The 27,534-nt window shown below is 45.9% G+C and overlaps 1 protein-coding gene across 3 annotated transcripts in view; it reads left to right on the forward strand.

Annotated features, from left to right (window-relative positions):
* The window catches only part of SLIT3 (slit guidance ligand 3), a 605,319-nt gene that overhangs the window by 88,236 nt on the left and 489,549 nt on the right, over positions 1-27,534 (forward strand). For all 3 annotated transcript variants that reach the window (XM_045901662.3, XM_045901670.3, XM_064596588.1), the window contains exon 4: positions 19,688-19,759. In XM_045901662.3, coding sequence (XP_045757618.1) covers positions 19,688-19,759 — 72 coding nt within the window. The remainder of the gene's footprint in view (positions 1-19,687; positions 19,760-27,534) is intronic.

Genomic DNA, 27,534 nt, shown 5'->3' on the forward strand with positions numbered 1-27,534 from the left:
AGATTTCTGGGTTTTGATGGCTGCATAATATTCCATTGTATATATATACCACATCTTCTTTATCCATTCATCTGTTGATGGGCAGCTAGGCTCTTTCCATAGTTTGGCTATTGTGGACATTGCTGCTATGAACATTGGGGTGCACATGCCCCTTCAGATCACTACATTTGTACCTTTGGGGTAAATACCCAGTAGTGCAATTGCTGGGTCATAGGGTGGCTTTATTTTCAACTTTTTGAGGAACCTCCATACTGTTTTCCAGAGTGACTGCACCGGCTTGTGAGGAATCTTGTTTTTTTGTCTCAGAGAAGCATCTTTATCATATATAGGGCTGGCAACCTCCCACCTCTCAGGATTGTGGGAAATATTCTGGGTATTGTTTGGAGGAGACGTGGCCATAGTCAGGGGCTGGAATCACAAGAGAACCTATGTATTGTACCATTTGTTCATTATTGAGCAAACACATGTGAGTACTCACTAGAAGCAGATGCTCTGCTAAGTGTTGAGGATGTGGTCAAGAGCAGAAGTGATAGTGTCCTTGACCTCACAGAGCTTGTATTGTGGCAGGGACCCCCAGAGATCCCAGGCTGTAGCAGCCAGGGCTACTAGCTCTTTGTGGAACCTGCAGAGTGTTTGTGGCATTCTGTCATGTTCTCCTGGCTCAGTGCACAACTCAAGCGTGCTCTCCAAACCCAACCATCCTACTCTGCGTCCCAAAGGCTTTGGACACAGAGTTGAGCCTTTGAATTGCCTAGTAATTGAGCTGTAGACTCCTGGGACCTGTACATAATTTGCTATATATTCTCCCCAGGAACACTGCCTTGCACTCAAGTGGGGAGTGTGAACTCCACAAAGTCATCATCTTTTAATAAGAAGAAACAAATAACTCCTTGTTTACAACCCAGCTTGCAGTCCCCACACCAATTTCTTATTCACACCCTTGGCTCACAAAAGAGCTTAAAGTTTAGTTCCCCAAGGCTGGGGGAAGGATGGAAAGTCTAATTTTTTTTAAGCTACTCAGGGTCTTGTCCAAACGAGTTGTCACCAAAAAATGGAAGCCAGATGTTTTTTTTAGTAAGAAATAAATATGTGGCCAAGCTGTGGATTGAACCTGAGGTCCCCCTGGATAGTTTCCACGTGTGTCGGTAGCTGAACTCCCGGGTATCGGCAGCTCACATTCTTGTCTTTTAGCTGAGGCACAGCATGCACAGATGGCTAATGAGCAATTAACATTGCAGCCTCCTATTCCGCCATGGCGATACCCATCGGCTCATAACTCAGATTCAAACCAGTGCCGTGAGCTGCCAGGGGCTGCTGAGTTCAGGGGAGAGGCAGAGACCCCTGTCTGGAAAAGCAAGGAGAGGACAAATCCAGGCTGAAAGTGCCGCCTCCAGCTTCTCAATGAGGGATCTGCTTTTGTTGGGAGCCCTTAAATCCTCACGGGGAACATACTTCTGATAAACATCGAGAAATTACACATGAAATCAGGGCCTCGGAGCAGAGAGGCCCTTTGGGGTTTAACATTACAGTGTATTCTTCCCCAAGTCTAATTCAATGGTGAGCTTTTCAGCCAAAGGAAGTGTTTTCGGTAATTGGCCGAATCTCTGTAGGAAGACCGCTGAGCTTGCTACTGCTTCTATCAGAGCATTTCTCATCTCTTGGATTTTTCTCACACTTTTCAAGTTCTAGATACAATCATTTGTGCCCTGGTCTTTGAAACATGTCATGATGGTATTAGAACTTCCTCGGAGGGCAGGTGAGAGAGGGGAAAAGTGATAGCATGGAGCTCAGAGGGTCAGTAGGGCCCAGAACAGCGATAAACCCCTGGAGAAAAGGCAAGCAGTACCAAACCTGGAGATTGTGGGTAAGGGAATTAGAGGGTTTGGCAGGCAGGTGATCCAAATTAGGAATGGCTGACCCCAGACTGAGTGCATGGCGCATAGGTGGAGCAGGCCAGGGCGAGGCAAGTGTTCAGGCCGACCACGGAGACACTGGAGGAAGAAGCCCAACCGAGGGGCTGGATCACGGGCACTGCGCCAGGGTCTCTAGGGAAGAAGGGCTCTGCTGAAGGCAAGGCAGAGCTCTAGCTTTGAGGAACCTCTCTGAGGTTTCCTCCTGCACAAACCAAAGATAAAGTAGTTCATAGCTCATGCGGTTATTTTGAGGATAAAATAGGCTAATCATTGTCAAGTGTTTAAAAGGGTGGCACTCAATAAATATTATTATTTCATGACAGGGTTTTAAACAGGAGGGAACAAGAAAAGACTCATCCTAAAATATGAGTTTAATTCTGAGAAAGATGTTTTTCAAACTAGGTTAGCTTGGCCTTTGAAACATACCATTCATTTACTCATATACTCATATGAGCTTTCCTTCTTTATTCAAGAAATCCTTATTGAGCCCCTTTAATGTAGAAGGCATTCCTCTAGTCCCAGGGATACAGTGACAATCTAGAGCAGGGTTTGTCAAAATGTAGCCCGTGGGCCAAATCCAATGCACTCCCTGTTTTTGTAAATAAAGTTTTATAGGAACACAGCCATGCCCAATCATGTATGTATTGTTTATGGCTGCTTTCATGCTACATTGGCAGAATTGAGTGGTTGTGACAGATAGCCTAAGGCCTGCAAAGCCTAAAGTAATTACCACCTGGCTTTTACAGAGAACATTTACCGACCCTGGTGTAGAGTCACCTTTCAGTACAGGACTCACTCTGTACTGAAAGAAGCCAGTCAATAGGAAATTTCAGTATAGTGAAATAATTTCAGAAGCCCATAGGGGTAGAGAGAAGGATTGGACAGGGCTTCCTAGAAGAGATGTCCTCTCAGTAGAGACCTGGAAGCTGAATAGGAGTTAATGAAGTAGAGGAGAAAGGAAAAGAATTCCAGATAGAGGGAACAACATTTGCAAAGGCCCAGAGGTGAGAGAGAGCAGGGTATGTTCAAGAGCTAAATGAAATTCATCACAGCTAGAGGGACAAAGGACAGGTGACACCAAGCTTCCCAAGCAGAATGAAGATGTTTTAATGTTTTCTGAGGGCAGTGGGGATGTATTAAGGGATTTTCAGCAGGGGAACGATATAATTAGGTTCATATCATAGGGAAATCAGTTTGCCTGGAATATGTAGATTCACTTTAAGTGTTGAGTAGGAGCATGAGAAGCAAGACTGGAAGCAAGAAGGCTGGCAGGGAGAGCCCATTTCAGTAATGCAAGAGGAGACCATGGTAGCCTGAAGTAGGAAAGAGGCAGTGGAGGTGGAGAAGAGAATGGTTTGGAGACTATTTAATAGGCAAAACTGACAGCACACAGTGACTTGTGGCATATGGGGAGTGTCAAGTGACAAGGAGTGAAGCATGAGAGAGGATCACTCCCTGAGATGGGGACCGTGTGGGTAGGAGCAAGTTTAAGGTGGAGGGAGATGACAATATCCACATCAGTCATGCCAATGGGATGCCCATGAGATGTCCAGTTGGATTCAGAGCAGGCCATGTCATTCATTCCACTGCTTTAAGACTGGAGGTGAAGATGTTAGCTATTTAGGTATCTGAAGCAAGTGTTTTCTAGGAGGAGGAAAGCAAGGAGAAGGCCTGAGGAAGGGAGCATCCTGATGTGTCTCAGGAGAGCAGGGAGACAATGTGGCTGGCACAGTGTGAGACTGCAGGAGAGTGGAAGGAGCTGAAGTTTGAGAGACAAAGAAGTAGGGAGGTGGACAAGTCGCATAGAGATATGGGGCCCCTTGCAAGAACATCAACTTTCACTGAGTGAGATGAGGGCCATTGGAGGATCTTCAGCAAAGGAATGACTTGATGTGGATTTTGAAAGGATTATTCTAGCTACTAGGGAAGAGGTTGTAGGTGGGCAATGGTGGAAGCAGGGGGACCAGACAGGAGACTACTGCAAATCTGAATGCAACTCTTCCTCCTCCATATTAGTCAATTTCCCTTTTATCTAAACAACCTCAAAACCTCAGTGTCTTATGGACAGTGCTTATGGGTCATAAGTTGGCTGGGTTTGGCTGATATCAGCTAGATTCAGTAGGCCTTGGATTCCGGCTGTAGACTGGGTTTAGGATCTGTCATGTGATTTCTTACGCTCCTTGGGTTTGCGACTACCAGAGGCATATTTTTCTCAAGGCAGGTGGAAGAAGAGATGAGATCAAGCCAAATCACAGAAGCACATTTAAAGCCCCTGCTCACATCACACCCGCCAACCTTCTATTGGCCAAATCAAGGTACATGTCCAAGCCTGACACCAGCAGGGCGAGGAGATAGGCACTGCCCTCTTTCGTGGGAAATACCACAAGGACACATGGCCAAAGTCTTAGATATACGATTCTATCACAGAGAAGGAGGGAAGAATTAGAACAATAAACCCATCTACCATGTTTTCTCTCTATTCTAACTATCCTCGTCGTCTTCGTATTTGTCTGCTGATTGTAACTCTGGTCCCCTTTGACTCATACTTCCTCACATAATGGGCACCTCCATGTTCTCCCCCATCAGCTCTTTCTTCCCCCTGATACAACTTCCTTCATGCCCTGCCTAAATCTTTTTCCTACTGTGTTCCTTTCTTCATGTCAAGCCTGGTCAAGAAACTTCAATGACCAGCCATTTAGCAACACAGATTTCCCCCAAATGCAAACAATTTCTATACCCCCTTCATGGTTCTGGTCAACCTGTGTCACACCTGTACTGTTATTATTTAATATTTTCTTTAACTTGACTTTAAGTCTACTTACTTTTCCCCTTAGCTTTATCTTAAGTAATAATTACCACAAGAGAGTTACACATTTTTCGAAAAACATAAAAACATATGCTGATTAAGATAAACATGTTTGTACATTTACCCTCTGAAATCACTTTAGAGGTTTGATGACTGCATTTGGCCTCCCACAAGCCCTATAGCTTCATCCCATCCATCTAGCCTTTATTTTTGTCTCTACATATTTCCACTGCTGGGAGCGTGGTGGTTGCCTCACTGTCTGTGCACCTGTCATGGAAAAACATTTGACTCTAGCTGTGCTCATATTACCCTCTGAACCTGGAAGACCCTACCTCTTTCTCTCTACCTGTCCTTGAAGACTTGCCTCCTAGACAAGTCCCCTAGCCCCTGATTGGCTATCCCTTCCTGCTTCACTTACAGCTGATGCCCATCATCCAGTGGTCCAGCTCATGCTTCTCTCATTTCTTCACGTTTGTTGATCTTAGCAACTTGATGCACAAGTGTGCCTAGACTCACATGGCTGGTGCCTGCCAAGTCTTACTCCATCCACACACAGGGCATCCTCATCCTTCACTCAGCACATTAACATAGATGCTGTGCCTGAAGTGTCCCATCAAAGTTCCTTTAACCATGTATTCTCTCTGCCCTTTCTCTGTTTTTCATTCCCTAGCTCTTTCCTCTTTCTGTCGGCAGATGCTAATCCAATATTGCCTCCTCCATGAAGCCATAAAGACTTCTTCCATAGCTTCCTCTATTCCCTTCTCCATCAGCACACATCCCATTTGCCTGTGGTCATCAATGTGCTTCTCTTCCTTCCCTACTGGACTAACTATGAGCTCTTTAAGGAGAGGATCTTGCTGGATTTTGTGTCCCAGAGCATTACACAGAACAGGCATGAAGAAGATGTGGTATACATACACAATGGACTCAGCCACAGAAAGGAATGAAATCTTGCCAGTTGCAACAATAGGGATGGACCTAGAGGGTATGATGCTATGTGCAGTAAGTCAGACAAAGACAAATACCATATAATTCCACTCACGTGGGATTTAAGAAACAAAGGAAGAAAGAAAAAGACAAAAAAAAAAAAATCAGACTCTTAAGTATAGAGAATAAACTGTTGCCAGAGGGAAGGTGGTGGGGGAGGGGAATGGGTGAAATAGATAAAGGGGATTGAGTACACTTATTTTGAGAGCGCTGAGAAATGTATGGAATTGTTGATTGCTATATTGTGCACCTATAGCTAATATACTACTGTATGTTAAGTATACTTGAATAAAAAGAGGGAAGCATCGGGCGCCTGGGTGGCTCAGTTGGTTGAGCGACTGCCTTCGGCTCAGGTCATGATCCTGGAGTCCCTGGATCGAGTCCCGCATCGGGCTCCCTGCTCGGCAGGGAGTCTGCTTCTCCCTCTGACCCTCTTCCCTCTCATGCTCTCTGTATCTCATTCTCTCTGTCTCAAATAAATAAATAAAATCTTTAAAAAAAAAAAAAAAGAGGGAAGCATCACAAATGAGTAAAAATTAAAAAAAAAAGAAATAGGCACTGAGTAAACATTAAATTTCTCAATCAATTTATGAATTAAGTGACTTGAACTTTGCTGTTTCTACAGGACTCTTGTTCTTTAAGTCTTGCCTTCTCTCTTTTTCCTTCCCTATATTGCTTGTCCCAGGTAGGCAAATAGTGGGTGCTTGTTAAATTTGCAATAAGGTGAGTTTCATAGGAAATGCAGGAGGTGGCTAAGATTGACAATGAAAATTGATGCCAATTAAGATAGTTTAGCAATTCTTAGTGCTTTCAGGCCTAACCTGATTTTGAACATCAAATGTATCATGCTTTTGATTATCGAAGGCAAAGGGGAATGTGTTTGGAGCCCTTTTGTCTTTGTCCATGATTGAAAAGATGTAATTCATGTTAGGTAACTAGTCCTGTCCATTCTGCATCAGCTCTACATCTGGAGATGTTGTCAAATTCTTTTTCAGGATGGAACTGGTATCGTGTGTGTGTGCGCGCGTGCACGAGTGTGTGTGTAAAATGGAGAAAAAGAGGGATAGCAATTCAGATGCCAACACACGTGGAATCTATTTGCGAGGATCACTGGTTCAGTCCGCAGCTTGGGCCATTCATTTATTTCTTGCTAAGTGAACATCTGGGATTCAGTTTGAGACGCCAACAAGTTTGGAAGGGATCTCAAAGCCGTGGTTGGGATGGGGAGCTGCTCGCCTGAGGTGGGAGTGAGAGAGGTGAGCAGGGGCTCTTAAACTGTTCTGCAGACTTTGGTTCAAATGCAACAGCCAGAGAGTGGAGAAACCCTTCCCAGGCTGGAAAAGCATTCACAACCAGGAATAACCAAAGAAGGTTCAATCAGATTAAAGAAATAATGCAATCTGAAAAGTGTCCCCTTCCCCCTATTCTCTTTCCCCCTGTTCCCTTCCCACCCCACCGTTCTAAATGTATCCAGGTATCTTCCTTTTCTAAGAAAAAAGAAAGAAAAAGAAGAAGGAAAAACCTTGGAACTAGACCAGGAAGGAAATGCTATGAGAAAGTAAAATTCTAATTAGTTATAGATGAGAATTGGTCACAGATAATTACTCTACATTCCTTGGCTCATGCCTGAGAAGCCTTCAGAGATCTTTTTTTGTTGTTGTTGCTCTATTTGTAGACATATATCTAGATACCTAGATAAACACACAGAGAAGCACACCATCATTAACAGATCTTGCAGAGTGCAAGTGTTTAGAAAAGAAATGAAAGGGAAATTTGTCATTCACAAGCTAGGAATGTTTGAATCCTTTGCTGTCAGGTCTCTTTTCCTTTTTTTCTTTCTCTCTCTTTCTCTCTCTTTTTTACTTTGAACTTTCTTAAAACAAAAGCAAAGGCCAAAGGGTTCAAACAGGACCATTTTAAACAGTATACTTCCAGAAAATTTGTGCTGAGTTGCACCTGCCCCCTGTGACATCCACCAGCTAGAGTATTTCTCCTTCAATTTGCATCTGTCATTTTCCTACCTGTGGGTCAGAGGGGTTGGAGACCCAGATGACGGGCTGAGAACAAGCCAGAGAGAACATGGGAAGTCTGTTATAGGCTCTGCTCATGCCATCCTATTTAGAACCAGCTTTGCTGCATTGTTTGGGGGATTTTAAGGGGGGAAGATCCTCATAGCTGCCTAAAGTATTTTTCTCTTAAATCCTAGTGGAAATGACTCAACATTAACCATAGGCTGCTCGAGGCATGCTTAATGTCTTGATGGAGTGTGCTTTTACAGAGCAGTGCTAATGTCTGAGGAATTCTCAGTCCTCCTCCCCTGCCCTCCCCAACATAGCTCTCCCATATTCATTCTGAGGCAGCACAGGCAAGAGAGAGTTTGCCTTTGGGGGCCGTCTGCCTTTTCTCGTTAGCACCTCTCATTCTGCTGATACAGAGACCTCACTCTAATGCTCCACGTGGTGTAGGGCCCCTCTGCCTCCCTCTGGTTTCACTCGGTTCTGGAGCTGTCCTTGCTTCCCCCTCACTCCCCTGTGCAAATCAATGGTATGTGCCTCGTGCCCCATACTCTCAGGACTCTCTTTCCAGCACTACGACAAGGGTATAAATCTGTGCAGCTCTCCAGTAACCTGGTTGTGGTACTCCAGCATGTCCCTAACAAGACACTCTGGTTTTAGTAGCCAGAGTGAAATGGCCAGCACAGGGCTGCTAGGGCAGCATTGCATAACAACTGACAGCACTGCAAGCTTTTCGCAGAGTTTACCATTTTTTTCTCATTTGTTCCTCAGTAAATTCGTGGGATAGGTGAATTAGGTATTCACTCACTCATTGATTGATGGATTGATTGATGGATTCATTCATTTATTCATTCAACCAACCAACAGAATAACCAAACAGTAAATATTAATTGAGCACCTACTAGTTGCTAGGAACTATTCTAAGTTCTGAGTTGCAGTGAACAAAATTGACCAAAAAAACCCCTCTTCCCATGGCACCTCAGATTTGGATGGATAATCTAAGAGGTATCATTATTCCCATTTTTTATATGAAGAATCCAAGAGAAAGAGAAATTAAACCCTAAGGACTTATAGCTCATTTAGAGTAGGATGTAGAATCCAGGTATCCTATCTATCTCTCATAATAAGGAGAGTAATAGAGGGATCTTAGGAATCATCTCAATAACCCACTGATTCTGTTGATGAAGAAAACCAAGGTGCTGTGGTTTGGGGGGGCAGAGATAGAACCATCGCCCAGCTTCCCTAAGCCCCAGGCCTGTGCCCTATCCATGAGTTCTTAGACCCTGCAGGGGCCTATAATTCACTGGTTCTGTCATCTTGTCACTGTTTCATACCCACCTAATGACCTCTGTCCATTTGGGCTGCTATAAAAAATACCACAGACTGGGTAGCATAAAGCAACAGAGATTTATTTCTCATAATCTGGAGGCTGGAAATCCAAGATCAGCGTACCAACGCAATTGTGTTCTATGGAGGGCACTCTTCTGGGCTGCAGACTGCTAACTTCATGCCGTTCCTCATCTGGTGGAGAGGGCAATAGATCTCTCTGGAGCCTGTTTTAGAAAGGTATTAATCCCATTCATGAGGGCTCTGCTCTCATATCCTAATCAGCTCCCCAAAGCCCATCTCCTAAGTCTTCACCTTGGGGGTTAGGATCTCAGCATATGAATGTGGTGGTGAGGGAGAACACAAATATTCAGACCGTAACAACCACCCTTACTGCCTTAGTCAACATAGATATCATGGCCCATTTTCATAAGAAATATAACTACCTCAACTCCCTTGTCCATCTCCCCCTCTGTCATAGTTCCTGCAACAACCCTAACCTAGGCTGAATTCAATTTCTGTTGTTTGCACCCCGTCACCCAGGCAGCTTGGGTGTGTCTGGAGAACAAACACATGCTCATGTAGGCAGATCTCACTTACACCTCGGGATCACTAACCTCACCGGCTGCTGCCCCACCAACTTCTAGCCTTTCCTGGTCAGTTCACGCTCCTGCTCTTTTCTGGAAAACTATTTCTTACCTTTTCTCCTCAGTCACGCACCACACCCTTCCTCTCCTCAATCCCTGCTGACAATCTAGCTTTCTTTTTCAGTGAGAAAATAGAAGTACTCAGAGAAGACCTTCCATAGACTCCCATCACCGTCTGCCATAACCTGTCCCCTAACTTCTGCCACCCCTGCTGTTGCCACAGACGACCTTTGACCCTGTCGAAGGCCATTGCCATCACTTGTGCATTGGAATTTTCCTTGTCACCTGTTCAGGAGCCTCTCTCTAACAATTTTCCCCTCATCCCCTGCATCATCGATTTTCTCTGTTTACTAGATCACCCTCATCAGCAAAGAAGCATGTTGCAATCCTCCCCCACCCCCCGCAATCTTACAAACTAAAAACAACAAAGCCTTTCTTGACTCCATAGCCCCTGCTAGCTACCAGCCTGTTTTCTGTCCTCCGGTATAGCAAACCCCCTCATAATCCTTGTTTCCCCTTGAAATCCTCCTCCCACTCTTTCTGGAGCCACTCCAGTGATTAGTTCATGCCTACCTCTATACCAAGCTGCTCTCTCCAGGTTACCAGTGAGCTCTGCATTGCTAGATGCAATGTCATCCTCATCTTTCTCTACCTCTCAGCAGCAATCCCACCCCACCTGGGAACTCTCCCCCATCACTTGGCTTCCATGATTCTACCCTCTCTTGCTTCTCCTTCTACCATACTGGTGGCTGTTTCTTGCTCTCTCTGCTCTCCGGTGGATGGTGCAGCCCACCACTCATCCTCACTCCTCTTCCCCTTTCTTCATCTCCCATAGTGAGACCATCATTCATGCCTTTAAATATCATCTGTCTCTTATCTTGGTCTTATTCCTAAAGCCCAGCTTTGCATATCCAGTTTTCTAGCAGGTGTTTCCACTTGGATGTTTATAAGCATATCAGATTTAACATGTCCAACTCTGGTCTTCAGACCTGCTCTACCCACACTCCTCCCCCATCTCTGGTAACAACAGCTCCACAGTTTTAGATGCACAGGCCCAACATCAGTGTCCACGTTCATTCCCCTGTCTCTCAAGCCTCACCTCTAATCCATCGGCAAATCCTGTCTGCTCCACCTTCAAAACATTTCTATCTTAACACCTCCACAGCTGCCACCCTGGGCACCAAGTAAAGAGAATTCCCACAGAAGGGAGGAGCATGTGTAAACACCCTGAGGCAAGAGAGGATGCAAGACCGGAATGTCTCAGAAGAGATCGAGGCATGATTCTTGAGTCTGGGGGGCTGCCTGCCTTGTCAGGGTAAGGACATCACTATGGGGATGCAAGTTTTGGCCAGTGTCAAGTGGTCTGACTGTCTGAAATGGATCTGGTCAGCTCTGATGGATATACATGACTCTGTTAAGTTGCACACTCAGTATGTCTGCAGTGTATGTTGGGTGCGTGTGTCTGTGTCTGTGCATTCACATGCATGCCTAAATGCGTGTTTTCTCCTACTCTAGATACGTTTTCCTGGAGTCTGAGCCCTCAGTGTGCTAATGTGGTTTCATGTGCAATCCACTAGGAAATTCCCAGAGACCCCTGCTCTTGAATTTAATCCTAGATAAAGCAGTCTATTGGTCATAGCCCCTGGGGTTCCCTGAATTGTTCTAGGCAAAAGTGACTTAGGTCTTACAGGTCACCCACCCTGGAACAAGAGGGTTCTCAGTGCCCTGTGGCTTATTCTTTGCAGAGTCAGTAGTGTTCCGCTGTAGCTGCATATACAGGACCCTTGCCCTTCTTTCTCCCCACCCCTTTTCTCCTCCTGAAATCAAGGTGTTCTGGAGGGAGGGATATTTGGGCTTATGGATCAGAGGCAAAGCAGGCTCAGGCCACTGATGTGCTCTGTTTTCTTTCTAACGACCATGTAATTGGAGGAAAATTGGTCCAATGTGAGGTGCAGGAAAGTTCAAAAGGGGTTGTTTGGGAGTCTTTGTGCTTGTTTTCTTTTCATGCTAGCATCCTGAGTTGAATCCCAGCAAGGTGAGATCCTGGGCAAGCCCCAGAGCTCTCTAAAACTACATAATTCTCAGTACAAAGTCACCTACAAAGGCAGGCAGGGAAGTTCTCAATGGACAGATCCTTTAGGTCTGAAAGGTGAATAGGAATAAATGCTTTGTAGAGATGGCTCTGGGTTTCCCTCCTGCCCTGGGAACAGTGATTCTGGGAACCTCAGAGCCTTCCAGAGGGGCAGGATCGTTAAATAGGCCTTGAAAAGTAAAGCCAAGAGAGCACAGGGTCAGTTTCCTAGTCCACTTTGACTCAGTTTCTCTAGCTATAAAACAGACAGATGCTCTCTCTGACCTCCTTCCCAGGACTGTTATGAGGCCTGCTGGTCAACCAAGCGCCAAAGTGTTAAGGAAGCAGAATGGTGAAGGGATTCAAAGCACAGGCTTTGGTGTCAGAGAGACCTCTTTCCAAACCTTGTTTATCAGCTGGGTGACTTTGGACAAGTTACATAATCTCTCTATGCCTCAGTTTCCTTATGTAAAATAATGACAGTAACCGTGTTTATTTTGAGAGTCACTTTAAGGGTAAAATGAGAGAATGCATATAAAACATCTCACACAGTGCTTAGTACAGCAGAAGTGCCCTATCTTGACAGAACAAAGGAGGAAGGAAGAAACAACAAGAACAAAGAGGTCATGACTGTTGCTCTGATGCTAAAACAAGCTGGCTATTATGATAGTTCTCACCAAATACCCAAGATCCCTGTAGATTTCCCAGCCTCCTTTACAGTGAGGTGTGCTCCTATGCCGGTATTTCCGGCCAACAGACTGAGAGCAGAGGTGTCATGAATCCCTACTTGGTCAAGAAAGCTAAGAGCTGGTATGGCTCCTTGTTTCCTCTCTTTGCCAGCCCAGCGGCCTTGGAGGCCATGCCTTCCCTATGTCATCTTAAAAGATGGAGCAAGTCGTTTATGGGAGTGTAGAATCTGTGTTTACTGTGTTAACCCAGTGAGATCTTGGAACTCATTTGTTATGCTAATAGCCTTGCTGACCAGCACAGTAGTCTATACGGGAGAAGTAACTCTATTTCTGGCCTCATGGGGCATCTAGAGATGATGGTGGTGACAAGAACATTAGCTGCAATAGTCACTGTTTATTGAGCCTTTGAGGAGTCCTATAGAGACCTTTGCAGATGTTAAACCATTCATCCCTCTCAGGGACCTCATGAGGTATATATTTTGCTATTACATAGAATGGTGTTCCTAAAATAAACTTTAAGTTATTTTTAAAATGGGTTCTCTGGGGCACCTGGGTGGCTCAGTCAGTTAAGCATTCGAGTCTTGATTTCAGCTCAGGTTATGATCTAAGGGTTCCTGGGATTGAACCCTGCATTGGGCTCTGTGCTCAGGGGGGAGTCTGCTTGAGAGTCTCTCTCTCTCTCCCCCTGCCCCTTTCCCTGTTCTCTCTCTCTCTCTCAAATAAATAAATCTTTTTAAAACATAAAAATAAAATGGGTTCTTTCAAACAACTTTAATAAGGAAAAAACTTCTTAGGGGCAAGAATTTTAGATGATGGAAACAAAGTTATTTCTCTCACAGAAATGTCAAAAATAAAGGTTTTAATTGCTATTAAGGACATTTTGAAGTCGTAAACTAAAAATAACAGATTTTCAAAATTGGCATAAGCCAGCCTAAATGTCAGTGAGCAAATGCTGAATTCTGTGGAAGATAAGACTCAGGTCAACCTGCTCCTGAACCATCAAAATAAATAGTGGTTTGGACCAGAAGTGCTATTAAAAGGAAGCCCCCGCTAGATCTCAAGAAAATTGCTAGCAAAAATAAATAAATAAATAAAAATAAATTTTAAAAATGGAAATCCCAATGGCAAAAAAGAATCGGTCACCCAACGGAAGTGGCCATGGGTGCTGAAGCAAATAAGCTTTCTTTCTACACACATGGGATGCATTTCTGATCATGACAGTGACGTAAACCAACAACATCACAAATCAGTTTTCTTATTGAACTGATCAGGTTACATCCAGTTTGCATTATGAAATTTGCATTGCAGGAACAAAGCCTGAATGTGATTTGACCAGTGAGGAAACCAAGAAAATAAGAGGATATCAGTGTTTACAGGGAGCAACTGTGGAAATAGCCCCACATCAGGGCTGTCTGCTTTTTTCACTTGCCGAAGTTCAAGTTTTTTCCCTTATGCTCACAGAGTTCCCCTGATGTATAGTGACACCTGTATATCCTCATGGATGATGGTGCCACCTCTGAGCTGGGATTTGAGACCTCTGGGGTTTGGGGCTTTCCTCCTTCTGGGCTTACCTGGAGCCTCAGCTCCATGGCCCTCTCCATCTCTCCGCTGGGGGAGGCTTAGAGCTTCTGCTCTAAACGACAGAGACTCTTTGGCCCTTGTTGCTTAGACATGTTGACATTTCTGAAAGTACCAGTTGACCTAGAGAACATCTAGGCTGTCTAGGAAAGTGCCTGGGGCTGGGGAACCAATTAATTTCATTACTAAAATAAACAATCCCAGTGACCTTTGGGAGTTAGCACACTTTGACTTTTCCCCTCCTTCAGGCTGTAGCTGGGCAGCTGGACATGCTACCGCTCCCTGAGGAAAGTAAGGCTTGGCTGTGCTGTGGCCTTGCCCTGGCCTGCTGCTGACATACATGCTTCTGGCCCGAGGCCTCTCACTCCGTCCTTCACCCAGCAGGGGAGGTACTGAATGAGCCCCACAGTTCTTGCCTTGCCTGTCAGTGAGGCAGGTGAATCTGCAAGAAGTTTCTGGAGAATGCAGATAGACATGTGGGCCCTCTGGGAGTTGTGTTCGCCTCCAAACAGGATGGCTTCTGTCACCTAGCCCAGGAAGGCTGTTGACTCTTCAGGCTCCCCAAATTTGCCATTCTTCCCTTATGATTTATTCATGAAATTCAACCGGCCCTTTCTGAATCACCACCCACTGCGTGCCCGGGGCTGTGTGGGCTGAGGTTGGACAGCAGGAAGATATTAGACGCGTTTTCTACTCTTGAGGACCTACAGAACTTAATGGGAAGATGAGACTCACACATTAGGTGATAAGTTGAGACAGCGTGTAATGAAGAGCTAATTAAATATTGTCGTTATCCATGGTAGCTAAGAGCACAGATTTAGCATCAAGTGTCTGGGTTCAAATCCCATCACCATCATTTTGATCAAGTTTGACTTTGGGCAAGTGCTTTAACCTCTTTAGTCTTCTGTTCCCTTATTACAGCTACTGAGAGTACTAGCCTCAACGTGTTTCTGTGGAAATTAAATGGGACAGTGCAGGTAAAGTGCTTGGTACAGCGCCTGAGTCATGGCCTCACTGTTATTACTAGCTACTGATATTAGTTGTCAGAACATATTTGAGAGACCCCAGTAGTATAGAAATCTGGAATCTAAACATGCCACATTCTGTGTGCTGGTCTCCCTTCTCTGTTCCTTTCAGCAGTGATTGGTAATCTCAACTGATCAGTTACTCAGTTAACAGGAGCCCCGGGGGACAGTTTTAACACCCCCACTCCTGTAACTCCCTCTGACTCTGTCGATGATGCCTCCCATGTATCTCCTACACCCCAATACCATTCTCATCCTTAAACCAGGTCCTCACACAGCCAGGTGGATCACATAAGAGCCCTCTTAACTAGTTTCCTTGCTTCCTTTTTCACTCTCTGCCAAACCAGGTTTATTGCTACTCAAGAGGACTTTCTAAAATCTAAACCAGATGATCATTCCCTTGCTCACACCCCTCCTGTGGCTTCCCATTACTCTCAGGAAACACCCGAGCCCAGATCCTTTATCATGACCCACGAGGGTCCTTGCTATAGGACCCCTGCCTAGTTCTGTTGCTTCATCCCTTTTTTCTCATGTCATCCCCACAATTCAGCAATGCAGCCTGCTCCCCAAGTGCTCCTGGGTCTCATGGCCCTCCATGGCCATACACAAGTCTAGAGCCCTCTGTTCCTGTCCCCTGAAAAGTTGTACTCATGCTTCAAAACTAAATTCCAACCACTTCCTTTGGGAAGCCTTCCTTTACCAAGTCTGGGTTCACTGGCCTCACTCTGTTCTCCTATGATACCTTTGTTTTCATGTCTATCTTCTCCACTACCATCTGATATTTGGAAAGGAATATTCTTATTCATTTTTGTATGTTCATATTGAAAAAGGACTAGAGAGGCGGATGGATGGTGGTTGGGTGGAAAGCTGGATGGATGGATGGATGGATGATTGAAAAGATAGATAAATGGACAAATTCAACAAAAAAAAAAGTGGCAAAACCTCTAATCAGATTTTACACACAGCTGCCTCCAGGAGGGTGATCAGCAGTACTGTAAAGCTTCATAGTTCAGGCTGAAAAGCAGTATGACCTTGCAACTCACAGCCAGTGGGTTTTTGACCTTGATGCTGCCCAGTGTTCCAACAGGAAAGCTAAAAAAGAGTACTGATCTCAAAGGGAGGGGGACAGCCAGGTGGACTTTATCTTATCACTGACCTGGCCTATGGCCTGTTTGTCAACCTCCTTGGGTCTGCCCTCATATGGGTCCCATTCAGTCCTTTTTTCCATCCAGGCATCATGGATCTATTTTCAGCCTGAACCACAACAGGAGATTTCCACCGCTGGGCCCAGGGTGACAGAGCAGAGGACAGCATGAGTGATCGAGGGCCTCATGGCCAGTACTCCCGTCTGCAGCCCAGTGCTTCCCTGCCCCTCTACCAGGACAGTGACACATGTCATACTGTTCATTTTCCTGTTCAGGAGCTGCTCTACAGCATCCGCATGGGCAATGCACCTTATGCAGCTTGGAGCCTTCATCAGCTCTTCAAGGAAGACCTTTCAGCCGGCTTGGTTACCTAAGTAAATGTGAATAAATCCTGGGATGAGCTGGGAATGAAACAGAGCATCGAACTCCTTGTGATAGGGAGAACCAGCACGAGGCCCACCCACGCTAAAGCGGAAAAACCCGGAGGCTCTGGGAGAAGAGCCCGGCCCAGCTGCCCTGGAAGGCTCATCAGGCAGGCAGAGCACAATTGGCTCAGTTTGGTTGTGTTTTTATTTTTGTCCAGCCACAAATACTGAAAAATGATTCCTTCCCTTCCTGGAGCCTTGGAGCCAAGCTGGTTTTATTTTTAGCTTCAATTCTGCTTTGGGGCTTTTAGCGCACTGAACACCCTACCCGCTGCAGGCCGCAGCAGGCCAGATTTTCGGATTTTTGCCTAGACTGGAGCATTGGGCATCTGAATGGCACTCTCACTGGGCTTTGCGCAGCTGTGACAATAGAGGGTGGTTCCAGACAGACCCACTGAGAGACCAGTTCTGGCCTTAGGGACCTCCAAGAGAGTCCTGTTCAGGCAGGGAGGCGGATTCAGGGTGGACGGTTGTCTGGGTTAGTGCAGAGGGGGCGGCAACTGTGGAAGAAAGGAAGCAAAGGGGAAAAAAGGGAGAAGAAAGGGAAAGAGGAAGGGAGCCGTCAGTTACTGCAAGGCTTCGAGTGGTTTGTGGTTCAGAACCAGGGCTCTGGAGGCAGACTGCCTGGGTCCAGATGCTGTCCCTGCCCCTTCCTCATGCTGTGGCCTTGTGGAATGTGCCCAACCCCTCCAGACACCAGCGTCCTCGGCTGTGAGATGTGGGTCATAATGGCGCCTGCCTCTGGGCTCTTCTGCCTACAATCCCGCCCGTCCAGCATGCAGCCTGCGTCCGACATGCAGTTAGGACTCGACAAGCATCGTCTGTAGTATTATCACCACGCTCTTACTGCAGTGCTAGACACTTTGGCATATACTGTGTCATTAGGAATTACTATAACCCAACAAGTAGGGTTATTTTCCACATGGAACACTGAGGCTCAGCAGGCTAGGTAATGGCCCTAGGGCCCCACAAAGAGATCAAGATATAGTTAGACCTGAACCCAGCCTTGACCAGCCCCAAAACCATACCACACCTCCCCCGGGATCAGTGCTCCCACATGACATAAAGGGACCTATTGCTGACTGTATGGGAACCGAACTAAACAAGCAACTAGATTACTCCTCACCCTCCCCCTGGCTCCCTCCATCTCTCCATTTTAGTGACAGGAACACAAAGAATAGATACTGGGTGTGATCAAAAGAACACTGGTCAAACTCAGGGAAACAAAGTATGGTGGTGGCTATCAGGGACAGGGCAGGGCAGGTGGGGGGGTGTTGTTTGATGGGGATAGTGTTTCAGTTCTGCAAGATGAAAAAGATCCAGAGATCTGCACAACAATGTGAGTATACTTAACACTACTGAACTGTACACATGAAAATGGTTAAGGTGGAAAAAAAAACCTTTTTTTACCACAATAAACAAAAAATTTCAAAAAGAGCACTGGTGTGGGAGTCAGGCTGCCGTTGGGGTGAGGCAGGGAATTTGAGCTTATCCCGTCCAACTTCCCAACCTCTCGTCTGGCCTCCTTGAGTCAGGGGGCTCCTGAACAGCATCACTGGTCCATACCTGCCCACACACACCGTGAGCCCCTCAGAGCTGAGCAGCGCACTGTGACAGGAGGCTTATTCTGTGGTCTTAAAAGCTCTTCTCTTACATGCTTTGCCCTTTTTAACCTCCTTCTAGATCCCTGTCCCTCTCAAGTGTTTGGCCATCAACCTGGGATGAAAGGGGGAAAATACCAAAATCCCACCCAGGGAACCATGTCTGCTTGATGTGATGGGGAAAGCGTGGGCTTTGGGAGGAGATGCAAAGAAGAAGCTCACCTTTTTTCTTCAGTTTGCTTAACTCTCAGATAAGATAATAATGGTTGTCCCAGGTAACCAAACAGGCAGTTCACTCTAAGGAAGAAATTCAGCCAGGCTATAAACTGTTCTTTGGCTCCAAGACATTCTGGGGACAGATTTGGAGACACTGGCTTGGACACTCACCGATGAGGCTACATGAAAATACTAGGAGAGGGAGACATGCAGGCAGGGAACAGGGTCTCCCTCTTGGGCTCCCACTCCCAGGAGAGCAGCCTTCTTGGAAGCCACAACAAGGGTCCTGTGTCCTTTGGAAACACACATGGCCTTCTTTACTATTGGCATTAGTGTTCACCGTTCTCAGGAGACTGTCTAACTGGCTCTATTGCTGCCATCCAACATGGGGCCTCCCTCCTGGCCGAGTTTACCTCCAGCCACACGGCATGGCCAGACTGTGATCTTTGACCCAGAGCCGACTGCTCCATTAGGCACGGTGGGGACAGTGTCCAAGACCAACAATACTTTTAGAGTCCCATGAAAATGCTTTCATTTCTTTTAAAATTATAAGGAAAAAAAAAAACCCTTTCAGGTCAAAGTAAATGTTATTATATATAATATTAATATATTTTATACCAACATAGTTATAAAATATGATATTAATTTTTTATAGAGATAGGGACACGCAAAGGCAGAAGTGCCACGGGCCCATGAAAATTATAATGCAGCCCTGCTCTGGGCCAAAGAGCCAGGCTGGTAGGGATTCCATTTGGCCCCTCAACCTGTGGCCTCTTCTACTTCCATAGTAACTGCTATTTCCCCACCACACCGCCACCATTATCTAGGATAGAATATTCTCTCTGGTATTTTGTTTCTTTTTAGGGACCCATTTTGCTTATCAGTTTCATCACTTGGCAATAGCTACCTGGAGCACTTGGCCAGAAAGTTTCGAAAGCCTTGTGTGGGATCTGTGGGAAAGAACGTGTGATCTATGAGTGATGTCTGTCCTAGGCTCATGATGGGGGAATGGCAGCACGCATGCTATGTTCTTGCCTGTGACTGACCTTTGCCTTTTATCATCAACTTGACTGCAAGCTTTTCAAGACAGAATATGCCTTAACATGATGTGCATCCCACGTTGAAAGATCTAGAAGTTCTCTTTATACCTCTTGATTGATTGATTAATTGATTGGTGTCTGTGAATACACTTGATCCAATTTAATGTCCCTTGACATCCTTTCATTCTTCTCTTCATCTGTAGGCGCCTGAACAAGAATAAGCTCCAGGTCCTCCCAGAACTGCTTTTCCAGAGTACACCGAAGCTCACCAGACTGTGAGTAGAATTGAATTGTGTTTTCTACCGGGCGTCCTGCCTGGCTTTGGTGATATGGATATTGTGATTGCCTTCGTGAGTGGAGCCTGGTGCCATGCAGAGCTTGGCAGTTAGCCCATATGCGCGGGGCCTTGGAGTTGGTCTTCAACATGGCGTGCCCTTACACGCCCCTCCACACCCAACTTTTTGCTCCCTTTCTTCAGAGATCAGTGACTTAAGTGGCCACTGAGAGCTAGTGACTTGTGGTAGTAGATCTTTTCTTTGCAAGGAAGGACATGCTGCCATTTAACATGGGTCTGACCTTACCTCAGGGAAATGCCCTGAGGATGGGATTTGAGATGCATTTATTTACAGGAGACATCAGTGGTGTCAGAAGGCACTGGGTTGGACTGATCATTTCAACCTCACCACCCTGCAGACTAGTACACGTCCTGCCCTTCGCCTGCTTCCTACCGCTGCCAGTCTTGGAATCCTGGGTCTGGAGAGCTATGGTTTTGTGGGAAAAGGAAGAAACACCTTGAATTTATTTAATGGTCCAGGTTATAATGCAGGGGGAAGCTTGGAGATGCTTCTGTGCATTTATTCAGTGGGAGAGTGTGGAGGTTTAGGAGCTAGAGATGCATGTCAGAATGGAGATTGTGGTTTGCATATTGTGGGTGTTAGCCAAGTGCTAATTAACTGGTGGTGAGTGGCTCCATGATTCTGAACCTACAAGTCATACTGGCAATGACTCTTGTAGTTCATGGGGTGAACTGGGTTGGCCCGAGCCTTGGTTTTCTGAATGGAGTGACAGTGTCTGGCTGCTTATTAGTCAAGCGGTGAGATTTACAGCCTGGCTGGGAAGACTCTAACATTACTGGGGAGGTTCCAAACTTGTGGCCACCATTCGCATTCTCGGTGGCTGTGTTTAATACCTATGTATGCACTCGAACAATGCGTGTAGGCTCCAAGAAACACTGGGAAATACGAAACACATGTCAGTGAGTGCACGTAAGAACGAGTTCTGAATTGGAAATCTGTATCTATATCTATATGTGTGGGTACACACAAAGAGACCATATACATAAGTGTATTTTAAGGGGTACTTTATTGGAACAAGAACAGCAAGGGTTGGCTGCTGTTTAAGTGGTACAGTGGCGTGGCTCGCCTTCTCTAGGACACACCCGAACCTTGTCAAGGTCTGCTCGTGCTGTGTACTGCATTTCTCTGGCTCAGTCCACCTGGCTGACTTTGTTAAACGTGGACAAGAATATGCCCCCCTTTCCACCCTTCCTCTCTGAATCCACTTTGATGAGCGTGAGGGTGGATAAAGTGACATTCGGCAGCCTGGGTGTCTAGCTGAGCTGGATAAGCAAGACGAAATGGGCATGAGGGGAAACAACCTGGTTTTTAATTTCCTCTTCCTGTGTAATTCTTTCCCTCTGTGTTTACTTACTAGCTGTCTCTCCACCCAGCACTACATTGTGCCTTTTCAAGCTGCTCCTAAATAATGCTGGCTATCTGCTCTTCATTGGGAATCTCAGCATCACTTTCTAGGCACACAGAAGGTATCTGTGGGGCTGGGGCTGCTGGAAGGCTTCGAGCAGGTGGGGTCTGACTGTTCTACTTGTTGCAGGACATCGGGCGGGCCGGTTCTTGCTCACGGAACGTGGCCTCCCAGCCATTCCCCACAGCTATCAGAGTGATGCCCATTTTGATCAAGGCTGCTCTTAACCCAAGCAGAGGAGGAATTTCAGGCAGCGAGATGCTGGGGGCCAGGCCTGGGCAAACAGCCCGGGACATGGGAAACCTCAGGGTGCTATCCTGTCACTTTGTAACTGAGAGAGGTTGGGGGACTCACTTTCCCTTCTGTGCCTGAATATCCTCATCAGTAAAAGGCAGACACCCCTCCTCCCTTTCATCTTCCTCACTGAGGAGTTGTGAGTATCGGACGAGATCACAGTGTGCGTGTGTTTTCTAGGGTTTACAGTGTGGTGTGAGCGTCCTCACCAAGGTAACTATGACTACTCCTACACTTCCCATCCGCTCAGCCTCACTCTCTGATCTCTTCCTCCGGGATGCATGAAGGCACTGGGAGTTGCTGTGAGCACTGAGGTGGACGACCCTGAGCTTTTACTTCAAGCCAGAAGAGCTGCAGCTGGGAAGGCAGGGAAGACATTCGACTCCCTTTGGTGGCCGTCCCCTTCCAGGCCCTAGCCAGGCACAGAGGCCGGCACCACATCAGCTCTCAGTGAACGGGCCGATGAAGAAGTGAAGGATATAGGCCTAGGTATATCAACAGTACCCTTAGGCTCTGGTTCTTTTACCCCCATTCATTCATTCATTCATTCACTCATTCATTCATTCAGTAAGCTCTTCCACTGTGCCTGGCTTCTGCTGGGTTTTCAGCTGCAGACATGAAGGATGCCCACTTCTCTGTGTGCCTTATCATGACACATTCTGAATGGCTGCCAAAACGCTGAGAGCTAAATATAATTTTTTTTTTTTATTGAAGCAACTATATTAACCCAGGTTTCAGCTATAATCAGCAATCCCTTTTTTCTCTCTGGGCTTGATCTTTGATTTTTCTTAATGGCCCTATTGCGTCTTTGTCTTATTTTGTTGGCCACTCCAGGGCCTTTTTGGAAGTAAGCAGGGTACAAATTAGAAATCAATAAATGTGCAATCATGAGTGTGTATACATATGCCACTAGCTCTGTTTTAAAAGAGCATTGCATCTCAATAGACACAGTGAGCTATTTTCCAGGGAATGCTAAATGTGGGTACTCTGTGGCTGTCTACTCCGTAGTATGCCATGTGGGATAAGTAGCAATTCTGGACACGCCTTTTCCTTTCTTACTAGATCTGTAGACAAAAACTGCCTAATACTCAGTGTTTATCCAAAGAATACCTTTTGGAAAGGCTATGGACATGTAATAAGATGTTTTCAGGAGTGATGGGAAAGGGAAATAATATTTATTGAAAACCTGCTATTATAATAACATTACTAACCAGTGAGTGACAGAAATGTGACTAACGTTAGTTTAATCCAAAGAGGAAATATATTAGTTTATATGCCTGGGAAGACTAGAAATAGTTATGGATGGCTTTAGGAACAACTGGATCCAGGGGCTTGGTGATGTCATTGGGACTTCATCTCCCTCCCTCCATTGTGTGTAACAGTGCCCATGATGGTGGGCAAAAGCAGAAGACTCGGGGGCACTAAACTGGCACTCCGGGTAGAGTCAACAGTCCTGCAAGAAAGAACCAATGGTAGATTGCTTAGCTTGGTCACACATCAATGTCGGAGCACATCGCTGTTGCCAATGAGGTGGTGTCCTCTGACTGATCAAGTTTGGGTCGTGGGTTCATCCCACTTGTTTGGGGATGAGAGTATGGATTTTCCCAAAGAAAGAATAACTCTGTTATTGGAAGATGGGGGAAGTGATGCCAAACTTGAAAACAACAGATGTCTGCAAGGTTATTGAGCATCTACTTTGTGCAGACTGCTGCACTTTAATTGAGTGCTTTGGATCCTCAATAACACTTCAAGGTAATAACAGTAGCAAACCCATTGACTGGCAGATGCTGTTCTGAGCGCTTTATGTAGAACTCATTTGATACTCCTACCAGCCCTGTGGGATAGGTGCTATGACTATTACTGTTTGATCAATGTGAAACTTCATCTCAGAGGTTAAGAACTCGCCCAACATCGTACAACTACTTTGTGACAGAACCAGAATTCAAATTTGAGTAATCTGACTCTGGAGTCTGTGCTTTTCTCTACTACAGTCAGCTCCCTGCCTCAATACTCCCATTTTATAGTAGAGGAAACTACAACTCAAGAGTTTGAATTACTTGCCCATATGGCCCACATTTCTAAGAAGTAGCACTACCCTGGGACTTTGCCTCAATGTTCAGATTTAACCTTTACACCAATCTTGCAGAGAGAATCATTCTCAAATCTACTTCTGAAGCTTAGAAGGGTTAGCGTCCTTCAGTTTTCTACCATGCCAAGCTAGCTATTGTGGAGACCTGAAGTGTTGATAAAAAAGATTGTTAATGGACCTGTCATATATCCAAGTGTTTCTGTCAGGCCTCTGCTGGTCACTCCATCCCCATCCACCCTCAGATCCAGCACCATCGATTGATTGATCCATATCTATATTAGTGGTGTATCTGTCCTCTTGCCCTGTTTTCAAGCACATAGAGTACAAGCCAGAGCATCCTAGAGCTTGGAAGTGCCCTGAGGTTTAGGTAATACTGCTGCGGTTGATAAAGGGCCAGTAAGGTCTATGTCATGCCCTGGGCACTCAGTAAGTATTAGCTTGCCCCCGACCCCCATCTTGACATAGATCATAAGGTTCTCAAGTGTCGGGACCATGTTTCTGGTCTTAAGTTCCCTACCACTCCTGACCCAGAGCTGAGCATAGGAGGTGGCAGTTGAGTGAAGGGGTTAAGGGGCTGTGAGACTGTGGATGAGTCACTTAACCTCCCTGGGTCTCAGGTTCTTCACCAATAAAATAAACAAGAGAACCTACTTCTCTACATTGTTGTGAGGATAAATGAAAGTAACCCATGCACAGCCTTCAGCTTTGACTCTAGCACATAGCAAGTGCTCAGGGAAAGATGGCTCTGGTTGACTTTGCTAGCTGACTGATGCGAGCAGTGCTTATGCCAGGGCTTTGGCATCTGTGGCTAACACTTCAGCACCTGGCATAGAGTTCGGGCTCCAAAGGAGATGAGAGTGAGGGAACACTGCACTTGGAGTGGGAAGATCCCGGTCCTCAGACCGGCTCCACCACCCACAGGCTCTGTGGCCTGAGACATGTTACTTCCCCTCTCCAGGCCTCAGTTGTTTCATCTAGACAGGATGGGATGGAATGCAGTCCGCTACATGGTCTATAGGTTATTAATTCCGCCCTTTTTTTGTATCTGTTTCCAGCATTCTCTCTCACCCACACATGGGAGAGGGAGCAAAGGATTTCTGGTTATTGGGAGGTTAAAGTATTAATGTTGGCAGAAAGCATTAGGAGCAGAAGACAAGGTAAAAACCATGATTAAAAGTCCTCTGCATTTTACCAGGGCACCTGGGTGGCACAGTTGGTCTGACTCTTGGTCAGGTTGTGATCTCATGGTTGTGAGATTGAGCCCTGCATCAGGCTCTGTGCTCAGTGCAGAGTCTGCTTGAGATTCTCTCTCTCCCTATGGCCCTCCCCCCCCGACTCTCTCTCTTTCCCTCTCTCTCTCAAATAAATAAATACATCTTTTTAAAAAATAAAAAGTCCTCTGCATTTTACCGATTAGAGAGCTTTAAGGAGACAAGGGACACAGTGGTTCACAACCGCAGTTTTTAAGAGTTTGACTTCCCCATATGAGGATGAGGAGACCACGGGGGTCCTTTTGGCCTGTCTGTCCTGGATTCATGTCCAAAGAGCCCATTCCATATTTGGTAGTAGTTTAAAGCCCATAGCTGAACAAGCAGTGTGATAGCAGGACAGCCCCCCCCACCATTCTTCCCCACTCAGTTCTATGAGGTATGTGAAAGCTTTAAAAAAATGCCACTGGGGTTAAACCCCCTGGCCCTCACTTGGGTCTGTGGAGTCGCAAGAAACTTAGAAGGTTAATCCCTGAGGCAGCTGAAAACACTATGAAGTGTGGCCAACCAACTAGCCCCAAGTCACTGGGCTGTTGTTACAGTAGATCAGCATCTGTCCAGAGTTAAAGGCTGGGAAACCTCAGTTTCCAGGGAACTTACTTCCAATGAGGGAGTCCTCCTCCCAACTCTCATTCCTGCTCGCTTGTACCTCTCCTTCCTCTTCACCATTGTCTGCTCTTGTCACCACCTTTTGTGCCCCATACTCCCAAACAGGAAGCTGCATTCAGCAAGGTGATCTAGTATCTCTTTGAATCAGCCCAGGGGGAGAGTAAAGAATGTGGCCTTTGGAACCGCATAAACCTGGGTTTGGATCCTACTCTCTGGTGACCCTGGGCAAGGAGCTTCAACTTTCTTGGTCTCAGGTTGATTGGCTGTGCAATAGGGATAACAGTCATAGCTCCTGTCTTCGTTTGCTTGGGCTGCCATAGAAAAGGATCTCAGGTTAGATGGCTTAAACAGCAGAGATTTATTTTCTCACACTTTGGATCCTAGAAGTTTAAGATCAAGGTGCTGGCAGGGTTGGTTTCCTGAGGCCTCTCTCCTTGTCTTAGAGATGGCGGTCTTCTCGTGCCTCTTCACACGGTTGTCCCTCTGTTCATGTTCAGGCCTGGTGTCTCTTCCTCTTCTCATAAGAACATCAGTGACCCTGGCTTAGGCCCCAGCCTAATGGGTATGTTTTAACTTAATTACCTCTGTAAGGACCTGATCTCCAAATACAGTCACATTCTGAAGTAACGAGTCCAAGGGTTTCAAATATGAATTGGGGGGATGGGGATGACACACCAGCCTATAAGAGTTCCCAAGTGCGTATTACATATTTGCATGGATCAGGTGCTCTATGACCTGCTTCTATGTATATCCCCTTACTCAGTCTCAGGTTTAGGGGGTCAGATACTATAACATTTCCATTTTAGAGATAAAAAAACAGAGTCCTAGAGATTTGGACAGCTTGCCCAAGGTCAGAGCCAGCAACTGGCAGAGCCAAAATTCAAACCCAAGCTTGCCTGACTCCAGAGCCCACATTCCTAACCACAGTCTCCTTACTGTATTTATGAGAAGTTAGTAACTACTTAAAGTGCCACCTAGTAGAAGCTCAATTAATGTTTGTGCCCTTATGCCTTTGAAGCCTTAAATGGGCCCAGGCTTGTTGAATGATTGGGGCCCCATATCTCTAGGTAACACCTTTTGCTGTTCGTAGATCCCTCTGCAGCCACCTTAATCTTTCAGTTCTGCACTAAACTTGAAAACATAACTACATGCAATATGTGTCTCCATAAAACTCTATATCGATGTGAAACAGTGCTATAAAAGTGAAAAACCAGTGGAGAAAACAAAAACCATACTACTCAATTTCCAGCAGAGTTGTTATCTGATGTGGTGAAATGGTAATAGGACGATGGGGAAACCAGTCCATCAGGATGGTGGGGGTTTCAGAAACAGCCCTCCTGCCTGGAGCTGGATCCCGGAGACCTGCTCCCCCATGCGAGCCTAGCCTTCAGAGTCCAGGGACAGACCAGCCTCACCATTGCAGACGTGGGGTCACTTTTTCCAGGGGCACAGCCACTAAAAGCTCATGGAAAATATTCCTGCAAACTGGAGCTCCCGTCCCTCCTCCTTCTTCATTCCCCCACTCCCTGAACACTGCAGTGAGGCTCTGGCCTTCTGTTTGCTTTACAGCATGCTTCATCAACTGCAAGTTTCATCATGTGCTTGAGGACAGGTTAGCTTTAATCTGCATGTGGACAGATAATGGATTACAGTGGGTGCTATGTCAGTCTTGGGATTTCTATTTTGCATGAGTTGCACTCTGTCTATAGTGCTTTAAGCAAGAGCCAGGAAAGAAGGCATGGAAGGTTTCTTTTCTTTTCCACTGAGGCTTTATCTGGCTAAGCACAGGAGCCTGTTGTCTATACACAGAGTTGATTATAGGCTAATACTTTGAATTGTCTTGTAGACCCTTAAATGGTAAAATTTTAGTTAGGAATAAGTTATATAGACCAGAATTTTTCAAACTTGACTGTGCATCTGAACACCTGGGAGTCTTATTAAAATGTGGATTCTGGTTCTGTAGGTCTGGGGTGGGACCTAAGAGTCTATATTTGTAACAAACTTCCAGGTGATGCCCCTGGCCCAGGAC

This window comes from Mirounga angustirostris, unplaced genomic scaffold, assembly GCF_029215605.1.
Source record: "Mirounga angustirostris isolate CCGP_5_RB_7025 unplaced genomic scaffold, mMirAng1.0.hap1 SCAF_7, whole genome shotgun sequence".
Classification (NCBI taxonomy): domain Eukaryota; kingdom Metazoa; phylum Chordata; class Mammalia; order Carnivora; family Phocidae; genus Mirounga; species Mirounga angustirostris.